The 14,557-nt window shown below is 43.2% G+C and overlaps 1 protein-coding gene across 1 annotated transcript in view; it reads right to left on the bottom strand.

The window, feature by feature from the left end:
* Window positions 1-8,316: 8,316 nt before the first annotated feature.
* ADGRL3 (adhesion G protein-coupled receptor L3) overlaps window positions 8,317-14,557 on the bottom strand; it is a 513,478-nt gene continuing 507,237 nt past the window's right edge. The window contains exon 25 of the mRNA XM_071555826.1: window positions 8,317-9,338. Coding sequence (XP_071411927.1) covers window positions 9,271-9,338 — 68 coding nt within the window. The 3' untranslated portion in view covers window positions 8,317-9,270. The remainder of the gene's footprint in view (window positions 9,339-14,557) is intronic.

The raw sequence follows: 14,557 nt of genomic DNA, 5'->3' as shown, positions 1-14,557 counted from the left end.
ATCTTGTTGGCTACTGCAAAGAATATTTTTTCAACACATCTGTAGACACAGTTTGCAGTATCAAAGAGAGGGAAGTCCTCTACAGTCTGTACATTGTCATGGGACATATGTGTCTTCATGCAGATTTTCTTGGAAAAGACAGGAAGGCAAAAAGCTAATACATGGGCCGCTTTCAGGCAGTCTTAAGGCAGACTTAAATGAATCATTATTGTTTTACAAGGTGCTTCAGTGGTACACATGGATGGATGAACCTCCATGGATGAAGGAGAGTCAGCAGAGTGGCTGAGTCTTGACATCGTACATTTGATGCTTTCTACATTGGACTAGGAGAGAGATGATCCTTTGGGTTCCTGGAGCGCTGTAATACCCAATGTAAGAGAGATCTATGCTGTGAAAAAAGTAAAAAACTGTGCCCACCCCATGCCAGGGACCAACCTTGTATAGAACTGCCTTGGCACTTAGAAAAAGTGATGAACCAGCTCTGTTTGGCTTCAGGACCCTAGACAACCTTTGGCTCAGCAAACAGGTATTACAAGAGGCTCAAGCAGTACCAAGCTTTCCCCTGTAAATGCTTAGCTGTTACTGGAGGGTAACTTTTAGCACCCTATTTCCTTTAGAAGTAAAGACACACTGAAAACAGTGCAGGCTCATACTCTTCTGCTGAAGAGGTTGTGATGGGGACTGCAAAAAAACATCCTCCAGTGTCTGAACCACCTAGGAAACAAAATACAAAGTCATGCTTTTTCTCAGTCTGTGGTTTGACATCTTCCCTTTTCATTTCTTTTTCTTCAATGGCTGAACACTGGGATCATTTGCCACACTTGAAAAGAATGGGTCTTCAGAAGATCATCACAACCCTTACAACTGTCTCTCCTCAGCTCCCAATGTGATTTCTTTAGCTGATGGATTCAGGGCACGTTGTGAACAGCATTGCAATGGCTAGTAACTCTGCACCTACCTCCTTGGAGATGCTGAGGTGTTTAAGGAGCTCCTCTTCATCTCTTCCACTACTAAAAAGTGCTTGTGTGACAGCTTGCAAGGAGAGGAGAGGGCAAGGAACCAGCAGGTTAGCACCAGCAGTTCACATTCATCACACAAGCTTTACAAGGAAAAGTTAACAGTGGGGGAGCAGAGAACTGAAAATATTCTTTGAGAACTAAATTCCTCTCAGCTCAACACTGGAAAATACATGTCTGTGAAACAAGACAAAGAACCATCAATCCTCCTCCTACCCACCACACCAGCAGAGGGGTGGGGGCATTTGAGCTGATCTGGGTTTTGGATGTCAAAGAGCACAGGTGCTAAAGGATCTACAATCAGTGGAGAGAAGGGGCACTTTCAAGGGCAATTGAGCACAGCTGATTTTGAACCCATCTCAGGACAGTATTGTAACCCTCAGGAAGGGTTTGTCTCTCCACTGGATATCAGAGTTAGGACATGGTTGTCCCCTCACATGCTTCCTACCACAATAGGAGCTGTAAGGTTCTGCAACCCTTGTAAGGTCTTGCCACTTTATCACCTGCCAAAGCAAGCAAGTTGAAAGCCTTGCTCTTCCGGGTAAATCAAGAAAAAATGAAAGTAAAATTGATAGCAATAGTAATTAATATTTTCCCTGAACATTTTTCTGATTCGTCTTGCTAGAATAGAGAATTGCTCTTTTGCAGGTCTATTCTTGTTGCTATTCCCTTGGCTTGAGTGAAATATATATGAGATGACTCAGAGTTTGAACTCTCAGTATATGTTTCTAATACAAAGTCTCTGTGTGTCTGGGGACTTAAGACAGATATTTAATTTTAGATAAGAAATAGTGGTGACATCATGCCTTTGATTTCTTTGCTGGAGATCTATGCAGCCTGCACATGGTGAAGCTGTTCAGCCATAACAGCCTCACTGCATTTAGGAAGCAGCTTAATATTCAGCATAGGTACAGGGCAGCAGGCAGCCACTGGTCCTCTTGGGTGGTGCTTAGCTGGAGTGCACAACAACCCTGCTGCATCCAGACAACAACACATATGTAAGGGGAAAGGATATTGCAAAGAAAACTACATTTTCTAAAACATTTTTGTGCAGCTGCTGCATCCCCAGGACAGCAAAGCTCTAAGCAGAGCATGTGAGCTTGGGGGTCAGCTACCCTTATCCCCCAAGCCACTTTGCACATGTTGGTTTATGCCCCCTCAGCACACACAATGGAGAGGTTGAGTTTAGCCTTGCCATCAGTGACTTCAGCTTCCCACAGCAGCAGTCGTCGGCAAGTGTATTAAAGCAGAAGGAAGCATGCACATAACAGCTTCATTTTAAGCCTTGCAGAAAAAAAAAAAAAGACATGTCTTCATTTTATTTTGAAACATGACTAACTAAAAGCTCTATGCATGGAGGGAAGCTTGAAAAAAAAATCAGACTCCTGCAGCAACACCTTTTAGTTCAGATAATTTTGATGACATTATGGTGACAAATTTTCAGCCTTTCCCACAATTTTATACCTTCCTGCACAGCAGGCCTTATCCAAAAAGAGCTAGAAGAGCTATTAGCATGGATAAACAGGGCATAAGACAGGAAATAAAATCTAATTGCTGAGACACAAGTCAAACTGTAGTATTTGCACATCAGGACAAACAATTAGTGTGTGGGGTGTCTTACCAAGGGGTCCAACAAGGTCCTCATTCTTCAAAACTCTGATCAGTCTTGAAACATCTTCCTAAAGTTTAGACTTCAATTCAGCCAGAAGTTATAAATTTTCTCCAACCATTATGAACTTCATCACTTTGGTCTGTGTAAAGGAAACCATCCTCAGAATCTCCCTGAGCTTGCTAAGGGGCCTCTAAGCAAGTGGCAGACATGCTGCTGTTACTTCTCCAATTAGAGCCCAGAGTTAACATTTTTGTGGGGACAGAGCTGATTAAAGCAGCTCCTATAGTTCAACATACTTATGATGTTTTTACCTTTTCTATTTTGTTTTTATGCCTTTTGTCGGGTGCTTCTCCTAATTGCCACAAATGAATAATGAACAAACCTGCAGACTGAGACAACTGGGTTTTTTCTGTCTGGAAAAGAAAAGGCTTAGGGGTAACCTAATTGCAGCCTTCCAGTGCCTGAAGGGAGCCTACAAGAACAATGGAGAAGGACATTTTAGAAGAGTATGTAGTAACAGGATAAGGGGGAATAGTTTCAAACTGAAAGAAGGTAGGTTTAGATTAGGTGTTAGGAAAAAATTCTTTACTGTAGGGGTGCTGAGGCACTGGAACAGGTTGCCCAACAAAGATGTGACTGTCCCATCCCTGAAGGTGTTCAAGGACGGGCTGCACAGAGGTCTGAGCAATCTGGTCTAGTGAAAGTTGTCCCTGTCCATGGCAAAGGGTTTGAAAATAGATGATCTTTAAGGTCTCTTCCAACCCAAACCATTCTACGATTCTATGATTCTGGAGCTCACACTTAAAAGATGGATGAGAAAAAAATGGTGGGAACCTAGTTGAGAGCATTCCAAAGGCATGCCTAATCCAACAGCTGGAGACCTCCTCAGAGGACATAAGCCTCTCAGCTCCAGGGCTGTGGTTTGGTACATCACCATGGCCTCAGGTCAAAATCAGCCCATGGCATACTTGAGGATGGCAGGTTCTAAAGACTGAAGGCCACAAAATTGGTGCATATATGAGCTGCCTCTTACATAAAATAGCTCATAAAGCATCCATGACTTTTTAGCTAGTACTTATATTTCCGATTAATTTTGTGTCAGCATGTAAAAAACCAAAAGCTACACCCACAATCCCCAGTTTAAAGCCCCTTTGTATCAGATCTCAATCACAAGCTATTCAACAAAACTGACTAATAACATCGGTCTATGGCTCAAGAAGAGATGAGTGCTAGTCCTAATTGAAATGAGGTTGCTGAGGCTCAGTTGCCCCCCTCACATTTCCACCTCACTGACCAAGACAGCATCATTTGGCCTCACACCCCTAACTCAGAAGTTTCCTATTGAAAAAACCACACAATACAAACCCTGACCCATAATCTCATTTCTCTAGCTGTGTGAATTTGCAATAAGGTGGATGTGCTTAGCTTTTAATATTAACCAGCTAGAGTGCAAAGTGGATTCAAGGCAGAATGATGGTGGTTTGCTCAAGGGAGGGATGTGAATTTTGCTCTTACAAGGCATGCATTGGTCACAGAAATAAAGCATCAGTGATGTTACCCATGAGCTGTGAGCTAACAACAATTCTGTAGTGATTAGTTCAATGGTTGTGAGACACACGTACCCCTCAGCATCCCCTCTTGTGAGCCCATGCTCCTGAAGCTACAGCCCAGAGTGCTGACGCGCAAAGTTTACTTCTCTTTTAGCACTGCCAGTTGGTGAGTCATTTTCCAGGCATACCTAACACTATTGTAATTTTTTATGTAAAAAAGTACGGTTAAGAAAATCACAACAGTGTGAAGTACGGCTGAAGACTCAGCAGGGGTGTTTCTGCAGATCCTCAGGGAGCTATCAATTACTTTGACCCTGCAACAAGAGACTGTAGAAGACAGGCTTTTCTTTTTTTCTTTCTTTAAACTGTAAAATAATATCTTACTGAAGCTCATTTTACATCACCTTACTGGAGTATTGGGTCAGGGAGTCCATGGGTTAATCCTGTGATGGGTAATGAAGCATTACTTATAACTACATTTAAGATTTCAGCTCTTCATTTCCCTGCATAGTACCACTTGCTGTATTACCTATGGTGAACTGCAGCACTCAATTCACCTTCTGTGGACACTACTTATTATTTTATAAGCCTCTAGCATGTCAATTCTTCTGCATCTCTGCACTAAAAATATTTCTAAATGGCTTCCAATGGGGAAGTCTCTACTTTCATTTAATAAATCCTTTTAGTCTCTTTATCCCCTGGTTCTTGGGACAAGCAGAGTGGTCCAAAGAAAACATGTGCCATTGATTTGGAACCTAGGACTAAGACTCCTTGGGATGTTATACCCTTAAAATCACATTGTAGCCTGACTACTTTCCCAGCTGAAATGCATAGGGAGCAGATGCTTTCCTTGACCCCTTTGACCAGGCTTTCTTCAAGCTGTTGCAGGGGGTATGGCTCGAGCAATTGAGATACAGCTTCACAACATTTTATTTGGCACTGGGATTTTCTCATAAGGGAAGGCAGCAGAACTCACCACACTGGCATGTCCATGGCAGATTGGCATTATTTGGTCCCCAGGCACTGGCCAGTGCTGCCCCCTGATCCAGCAAAAACCTGCAGCTGGCCAGCAATGACACCCATCACATATCAAGCTGTGGGGCTCCTGCCTTTGAACTGGCCAGTGGGTCTTTGCTGTTTTGTTAAACTTGCAGAAATGTTTCTAAGTATTTGGATATTTATGTAGACTTTGAGACACTACCACTCAGATCTCCTGTATTAGGGTTGTATTATTTTTTATGTGAAATGTTGCAGCAGTTAATTGCAATTACCAGAAAGCACAGACAAGAGAGCTTGTTGATTGCCAGCAGACAAAGACACTTTGGAAATCTTGGATTTTGCTATAGATGAGAGCCTATAAATTTTAAAATAGAAACCACGTTATCATTTACAATTTCCGTTTGCTAACAAATTCTGCTAAACAAAATTGGTGGCTGATTAAGTAAACATTTATACATAAATAAAACAGTGAAGATCTCTTCAGTTATTGAGATGCAGCCAGTTCAGTCTCTCGTAAATAATACAGTGATGAATTCTGGCGTTACAGTGCACGATAAAGCTACCTAGTCTCAAAGTCTTAGGCAAACTAATCCATACGCATGAATCAATCACTTCATTTTAGTCATACTGGCGTTACATAAATGTCACTAAAATCAATGACTGAAAGACATAAAAGATTAATAAGTCCTCATGCGGTACATCTAACTGGGATGCAAACCTACAGCAGATAACTTCACGCTGAACACAACTATACAGGTAGTTTGGATAAGTCATTTTAAAAGAAAACTCAAGGGCAGGCCTGTGATGAGCAGGTGTGGATGAGAAAAATCTGGTGTGTTATTAATTTCAGACAATGCCGAGTTCTTTTTCATAATGTAAATTTTATTAATGGTCTCTGTGATAGCTTTTCATACTGGTTCACCACCAGGAGTACAGTAATTACAATGAATTAAGATTCATTCCATGCCTGAGGAGTAAGGAAGTCCAGGTAAGATATGGAAAGCAAGTAAAACGTCAATCACTATCGACTCTGGGCTGGATTAAATAAAAACTCTGCCCTGGAGAACCCAGCAGCTGGGTGGGTTTGGTAACAGCACCTCCCAGACACAACGTTCAGTGAGAGGGAGCCTCTCCCTCCTTACTGGCTCACCTCCACAAGTAACCTGTGTGCCATCGATACAGATGCAGCGGATGAGATTCATCATTTTTATTAGGACTTGGGTTGGTCTCATCTTTACACTGGTCAGTTACTGGGTGTCAGCCTCTTCAGGGTTGGAAAGAGAGAAACATTGCAGGTTGTCATAAACACCTCCAAGAATAATTCTTCTAGACATAATGGCAAGGGTTTAAAGTGTGGGATGACGGGCTTGTCTGGGGAGAGAAACTAATAGTGAGGGCTCTAATGAAAAAAAAGTCCACCACTCAACCCAGCCCAAGAGATTTCTGCTTTCCTGCAACCTAGTGAAAAAATAGGGAGCATCTTTTTTCCTGCAATTCCAGCCCCCCTTTCTTCCCATGCAGCATCTCAGACCTACCAAGGGCAAGGAAGCCTCAGGCTCGGGATTTATCACTGCTCTTTGACACTCCAGAAACCTTAAGAATGGTCTCCTTGTGGCTGTGAAAGATCATGAATTTTCAAACCTTTTGAAGGTATTTTTTCTTAACACATTGTCTGACTTTCAGAACATTTCTGGCACAAAGACAGGGTGAATTGTTCATATTTTTCATTATTTTTCTCTCTGGAAAAAAAGCTAACAGCCTTCATTGGGGAAGAAACCATAGCCGCACCAAGAGGATAGTCATCGTGCCTAAGTACATTATATGAGGCTGGAAAAGTGTGCAAAGGAAGAGGTGTCCATATGTGGCAGATGAAAGCACAGTGTCTTCTGTGCACTGGTTTGATAAATAAATAGAGGGTTTGATAAATATACAAATCGCTTGGCACTGGCCGTTGTTAAGCGCTAATGGCAACAGCAGCCACACAGAGACAGATGACAGAGGAGGTAATTCAAGTACTCAAAAGGAAAAGACCATCCCTGCAGCTCACCTTGAACCACAGCAAGTAAATTACCTCTCTAGATAACCACACCCTTCAGTGATTTGAGGCAGTTTCCAATTTCTGTTGATTGTCCACTCACCATTCTTTGCAAAGGTATAGAGGCTTTGCCACCAGCATTATTCTATATATGTGCAATAGTTGGTTGATAGTATCTGGCTTTTTAACGAGGAGGGCACAACACTTGGTCCTGATTTCTTGCAAAATGCTAGGCTGAAATGCTATGTCTAGAGAAAGTTATTCTGGGTAATTTTCAAAAGTATCTTTTTTTTCCCCTCAAGTATAGGTTTTTTCTAATTTCAATTTTTTTTTTTCAATTTTGCTGTGTTGTCCTGCCTGAATCCACATGGTTGGACTCAGAGTAAATAAGGCATAAGTATGCTTTGTGTTGTGAAGGATAAAGGGGAAAACCCAAAGCTCCTCTCCAGCTTCCATCAGTTACGATGCTGCAGTAGCCCACAACCTGCAAGTGCCCATGCCTGAGCACAGCCCTGTTCTGCTGGCAGCATTTGCAGGTGGCCATTCTTGTGCCACAGCAGGAGACAATGGATAACAACTCAAGGGGGAGCCAAGATTCATAAAATTTTACTCACCTAATGCCACCCCCCACAACTGCCTGCCATACCTTGTTCCCTGGAGAGCTGCAGACACCACTCTGCACTCACGCTAATAAAGCTGGACCTGGAAGCATTACCTATGACTGCTCAAATGTGTATCTTGGGCATATAAAGGTGAGTACAACATAAACATCCATGTTCTCTCTTCTCTCATGGACACAGCTACTCAGACAAGGGGACCTGCACTGGCTGTCAGCCACCTGCACCAGGCACAATCTTGCACATTCATTTGCGAACACGCTGAGAACTGCACACAGAGGCACTGGCTGACATGACACAGATGCCTATGCATGCCTTCATTTACCCAGCTGAACAGTTGCCCAACACCATTGGTAAGCCTTCAGGGTTTCTTTTTTCTTTTCTTTTTTTTTTTTTTTTTTTTTTTAACTAATGCTAAAAGGGATAACTGATAGGTTTTGCATCCCTCTGGTGATTTCTGCCCATCCCACCCCCCCACAACTGCACCAAGCAGCCCAAGTCCTCTGTGGGCTGTAGCTGAGTATTTACACAGCGGAGACCACGGGCCCAGCGAGTCCACCCTGTTTACAGGGACAAAGGATAGATTGTCTGCCGAGTCCTCTGCCGGATGAGTCTGGCATCCTTCAGGTGCGTTCTACACCCACTCGACTGTACAGCTTGGCTGTGAGACCCCATGTCAGCCAGGCAGACTCCATGGTTTCCCATATATCCATCCCCAGCTGAGCTGATTGAGAAACGCTATCTTCAAGACACTAAGGCTCATTTTTCCAAAAAAATATCTCTATTTACACATGACAATAAAATCTGAGCAGCTTTCCCTTGAGAAGCTTTCAGCAAGTGGAGCTGCTGCTGGACACATGCGCCAGTCCCTATTTACAAACAACACCTTTGCTTGACTGTACTCTTTTTGGCAAGTTCAGCTTCTTCTGGTATAAGGACTATTTCTTTGTCCCTCTTCTCCTTCCCTTGCTAGCTCTTTACACAGACAGGTCTGTATATACAACAGTGACCTGGATCCAGTGGGTTCACCTTTATACAGCCCAGCCTGCAAGCATGGAAAGGGGCTCAGGATGGTGCATTGAGCACGCTCAGCCATCTTGAAGTGTTATCAAGTTGCAGTCAATGTTTGTAGCAGATGAAACTAATTTCTTATTACAAAAGACAATTTTCACCCGTTCTATTCATCTTAAAAAACAGGCGAGCGACCAAATGATGAGGGCACTTTCCAGGGCACTGCCATGCACAGGGCAGCAGGAATCTCAGCTGAGCTGTTTTCTCCTTGGGGATGCAAGGGTTTGCTGAGGATTTTGTTGAGGCTAGTTTCTCCTGCCTTTCCTGTTGCACTATCCCAAGTGAGGGATGGGTAAACTGAGGCACAGAGGAGCTGAGGTGATGCGCTGGCATGGGCTTGCTGGGGCAGGCTTGCTGGGTGCCCCAGGAGCTAGATGACACTATCTTCCATGGTGACTCGCCTGAAGACTGGCTCCTGCTTGGGTGTCCTTCCACTTTCTGTGAAAATAAGGGGAGAGCAGGTAAAGCCCCAAAACAGGACCCTGAAGTAACCACCAGCTATTTTCAAGTCTATTTCTACCCACAAATAAATCACAGGATGCCTGGGCTTGCCTTGAAAAGGAAGGCTTGCTCAGAACAGCAATGAATGTATTTATGGGTCAGCATCCCACCAAGAACCTCCTCCCATCCTTTTTGCTGAGTTTGGTGCTGCAGTTTTGCCTAGCTTGGGCCACACATGAGCCACTTTATTAGTTGAATGGTGCAAGGATCAGCAGCATTGGCCACAGCTGCCCATCACTCTGTAGAGGAAGGGTGACATCAAGATGTCGCTTTGCTCCTCTGTGTTTAGCCCAGCTCAAGCAAGGAGAGCACAGAGCTGAACTGCAACCACCAGCTTGTACCAATCCAGCAGAGCTTGTTTGAGCAAACTGCATTTTTTGTGGTGTGTTCACCTCCAGCTCCCCCTTAATAATAAATAGTCAGTATAAATGACTGCAGAATAAACAGATTTGTTTTGCTATCAGACATTATCTGAAGGGCACTTTACATCCTGAGTGCTTTGCTTTACAGCTGCCTCTATAATCACTGCAGCCCCAGGGAGGAAAACACCTCCTTTCACAAGTACAGATTGGGAAGACACAGCCACATGCACTTTGGGATGAACACATGCAGACTTTTCCATAAATAATATTTCAGGGAGGAGTTAAGATAGCCTAGAAGAATCAAGAAGTATCCTGGAGCCATTTTCTAAGCATAAATCATTTCACCCCATTTCCCACCCACAAAATCTATGTTGCTTTGTATGGCATCATAATAAATATCACAGGGAAAGTGGTGCGGGCAGAACCAGCAACTTTTCAGGCATCTCCCAGTTTTGTTATTTTGACTGATCTGTATGATCTTTGAGGAGGAAGGACTTTCATCCTTTCCTTGTTGCTCATCACTTTTCTTGTTGGTTTTTTTTTACCCCCCCAAGCAGTGGGATGCATTTTGTCTTTTTGTTTTCACTGCTGCTACTAGCTTACTGGGCTGCTTTGCATTGCAGCACAAACTGTCAGCAGCTGAAAATGCCTGGGTGCACTGTATATCTTGGGGGGGGGAAAAATCGAAAATCTCACCTATTTAACATGAAGTACTCTACCTGGCTGGTATTAACAGCAACTTAAGCAATGAGGCCTTTCATCTCTAAGAATGGCAGCAACACAATCAAGGAGGTGGGTGAGGGAAAGGTGACCAAACAGCAGAGCTGAGGAGCACAGAAAGCAACTCTTCCATTTATCAGGGAGGGAATTTTCAAAAAAAAAAAAAAAAAAAAAAAAGCTGCTTGGTGGCAGACGAAACCCCTATTTTTTCTCTTTTTTTTAGGTAAGGAAACCAGGGGCTGGCCAGAGCAGGCACCCAACAGCCACAGCAAAGCTGTAGCCTGCCTGAAATTGGCTTCCTGTCACACACAGGCTAATCACATATGAGCTTGCATTTCTCTCCAGCTGCCTACAGAAAGCATCTGAGAAAGTTTCTGGTGTATTTCAGCCAAACGACAAAGCCTTGCCAGAAATTCGGAGCTTTTTCTTTTAATTCCCCCCACCCAAAGTCCACTTCTCCACATTCCCTCTGCAGCTTCTGTGCAACCAAGTCCTAAGAGATGTTTGGGGCACACTGCTGCAGTTTCCCAAGAGGCATATCCAGACATCCTCCACCCAATTCATTGACTGCTTGGTTTTCCACATTCAGCCCCAAAACCATTTATTAGTGGATGTTACCAGAGCCTCATGCCTGCTGAAAGACTAAGCCTTTGCTGCTGGTGGGACACAAAGGCCGCAGGGCTCATGCCTGCATTGAACTTTACTGCCACAGGGACCCAAATTTAACTCTACCTGAGATGCCTCCAAGAGAAGTGGAAGAAGACAGGCTGAAAACAGTTTTATTATAGCCATAATTTACCCATCAAGCATCCTGCTGCTGGAAACAACCTTTCCAAAGCTGTAACATAAGATACAGTCGATTATAAGTGGCAGTCTGAGATACTGGGTCATCTGTACAAGTCTTACCATGCACATCAGCTGAGGAGGCTGTGCAGCAGCCATGTTTGTATATTTTAAGTCGCTGTTTGGGGTCTTAAGCAATGCTGTCAAAATACCAAGCATTTGCTTCCAACACATAATAATTGCTCTGCATACCAGTATTTTTTCTTTATTTATTGAGGTTTTAACTTGGGTTTTTACACGTGTACAGTGTATTTAAGGAGTAGAAATATAAGAAAAGAAAATACGTGGAGGATGAAGAAATAAAAAGACAGCAAATACTTAGGATGCGTGGTTTTGTTCTTGGCATTTTGGTGAAGAAGACTATCACCATCTGTCTGGCATACCAAATACAATACACAGTAAGCACATTTTGATGTGGAAGATTTCCAAGCTACAGTGGCTAGTCTCAGTATTTCAGCTTTAAACAGACCGCCTCTTCTGCACTGGATGACAAATGATCTAGTGTATGATCCATGTATCCCTAGGGCTTGCCAAAGCCTTCAGAAGAGCAAAATTGGTCCTCTGCCAGCTACCTGTGCTGAACAAAATGTCTCTCAGTCCAGAATGGGGAGTGCTGCTGGCCCTCGGGGTACCCCAGTGCTCTCCCCTGACTGCATTGGTAATCCCTCTGCTGAGGACAGTCACCACTCATGCAGCCATCACTGCCTTCCATGGGAGCACTAGTCACAGATCTTTTTTCTAGTTTCAGCTTTGCGCTGCAGGATGTTCACCATGCTGTTACCAGAGAGCCTGTGACAACATGACATTTATATAATGTTCATGAGCACAGACTATTTAAACCTTAAAATATTCATTAAATAAAATTTGCATAGAGTCTAGCTGAATGCAGCAGATAGCTAAAAATAAAGTACTTTTCTTTCTAAAGGTAAGGAGGAGATCAAGGTGTGACAGATGACCGAGCCAGTGCTCTTAGGCTTTCCTGAGACAGGTTATTAATAAGATGAGCTATCATTTTATCCCTGTTGACAATTCTGCAGGTTATTATATTCTTTATAAACCAGCAAGATGAAGAGCATATGGGGATGTGTGAGAGAAAAGGCCAGCTGGTCAGAGAAGAGGGAAGGGAATGCAAGCAACAGGGACACAGAAGGACCCTCAGGAGCTTACTGCCTCCCACCACTACCAATGTGAAGCATCTCCCTGCTTATTACCTGGGGGCAGGAAGGAAGGAAAAAGATTGGTTAAAAACTTCAGATTTCAAAGAACGAAAAACAATCAGGTAGAAATGCACAGCATCATGGTAAGTAATTTTGTCTACACAGTGCCTCCCAAGCTGTGAAGAATACCCCCCCTTTCCCAGCAAACCTCCAGCCTACATAGTCTTTCTTGGCATGTCTTTCATCTTGTGTTTCTCCTTCACATGTTTCAGGGAGATTTTTACAGTCTCTGGGTAGGAATTGCCTGCTAGAGTTAAAGTTTCCTTAAGCAGTAAAGTGACGTGTCACTTTGTTATGGGGTAGTTTTCAATGGGATTACACAGGAAAAATAACTCAGTCCTGTGCAAATTAGGAGGAACAAGTGAAAAAAGGGATTCACAACTTGCAAAGCGCCCCAAGATGATTTTCAGGAAAATGCAAGGCATGGAGCCTTGCACTTCTCCATCCTCCTCACCTGCAAGAAAGACCTTCTGAAGGGAGAGCTCAAGCAAGGGATTGACATTAACAATCCTCACTTCAAACATGACTGGCAATCTATGCTTCCCAATGGTGGTCCCGTGTATCAGTTGATGTTTCCATCAGATCAAGCACTACCTGTTTGCCTCTATTCTGTTTGTTTCGCTGAAAGTGGGATGCTTACCGCAGTTGCATGATGATCTGCTCTTCTCCCTATAAGGCATATCTGGTTGCTTTTGTTTTGTTTTGTTAAATGAAGTTCTAAAAAAGAAGATCCCTCCAGTACTGGGCTGATTATCCCCTTCAAGCCAGCTTGAAAAGTTATGTGCCCCAAGCATGAGCATGGATTTAATACCATGATCACTACTGCCTCTTCATCAAGCTGTTTTTTCACATCCCTGCCTTGGCTCAGCATTAAGAAATGCCTTAGAAGTTTTTTAGCTCTCCCTTCTACCCCAGGAGCATTGTAGGCACCGAGGACTTAACAGTGACTTGATTTTCACATGCTGCAGTCCACACAGAAGACACCAGTACATTGCCAGTCATGTAAGAATTATATTTAGTGACCTACTTATCAACAAGCAGACACCTTCACCATGCCCATAATCAACTATCTGACACAACAGAGTCTGTTCTCAGAGGGAAAAAAGTGCCAAAAATAATCTGCATCCTGCTCCCCTCCAAAAACTCCCCACTAATTTACAGTCTTAAACTGTTTTTTGCTTAATAAAATTAAAAATATCTATTTTCCCTCTATTTTGTGATTCAGCTGTTTCCAAAGCTACAAGAATCACCAGCAGTGAATCCTATGGTGCCAGAACAGCCCGGGGATAAAAATAATCAGCTTGAAAATAAACAGCATTTTTTGCAATCAAAGCACTAATAGGCATAGTAGGTTGGTGGAGAGAAGCTTGAGTGAGAAGGGATGGAGGAAAAAACCGGCCTGCACACTGATAAATCTGAAGTACACAGAAAGGCTGGGGCAGAATGACATTGTAGTAAAGGAAGTCAAAGGTTTTTCATCAGGATAAAATCATCCCATACCAAATCCACCACTGTTTCAATCTTGCATAGTTTCAGGAATACTGGTAAGTGCTGTGTTGATCACCTGCTTCCCAATTTATCATGATGATATTTGCTATGGTGTATCTCACCCTCTGCATGAATTCAATCTTTCCATATCCCTGGAAAACTACTTTTTGAGTCTAATAAAGTGAAAGAGTTTTTATACTGTAATTATTTAATGGCTCAGCAGCCTCATTTGGGCTGCCACATGGATTGCTGTGACTGTGTGAGTCTGAAACATCTGCTTTGCCTGCACACCTAAGTCTACCATGCAGTGCCCATCACTGCTGGCATGGAAAATAAAATGAAACAGGGAGGCAGCATCAAGTGCAAGAACACAACCCGGCTGGTCAGTGGCTGTTCTGCTATGAAGTTAGGCGATTCCTAATATTCCAACAGCAAATGCTTTGTTGACAAATCTTAGACCCGGCAAGAGGCACTGCTGTGACCAGTGCTTGGTCAGAAATGAAGACTTTCCCAGATTGTTTGGCTG

This window comes from Pithys albifrons, chromosome 5 (genome assembly GCF_047495875.1).
Source record: "Pithys albifrons albifrons isolate INPA30051 chromosome 5, PitAlb_v1, whole genome shotgun sequence".
Taxonomy (NCBI): Eukaryota; Metazoa; Chordata; class Aves; order Passeriformes; family Thamnophilidae; genus Pithys; species Pithys albifrons.
This window is presented reverse-complemented; position numbering and strand designations above follow the sequence as displayed.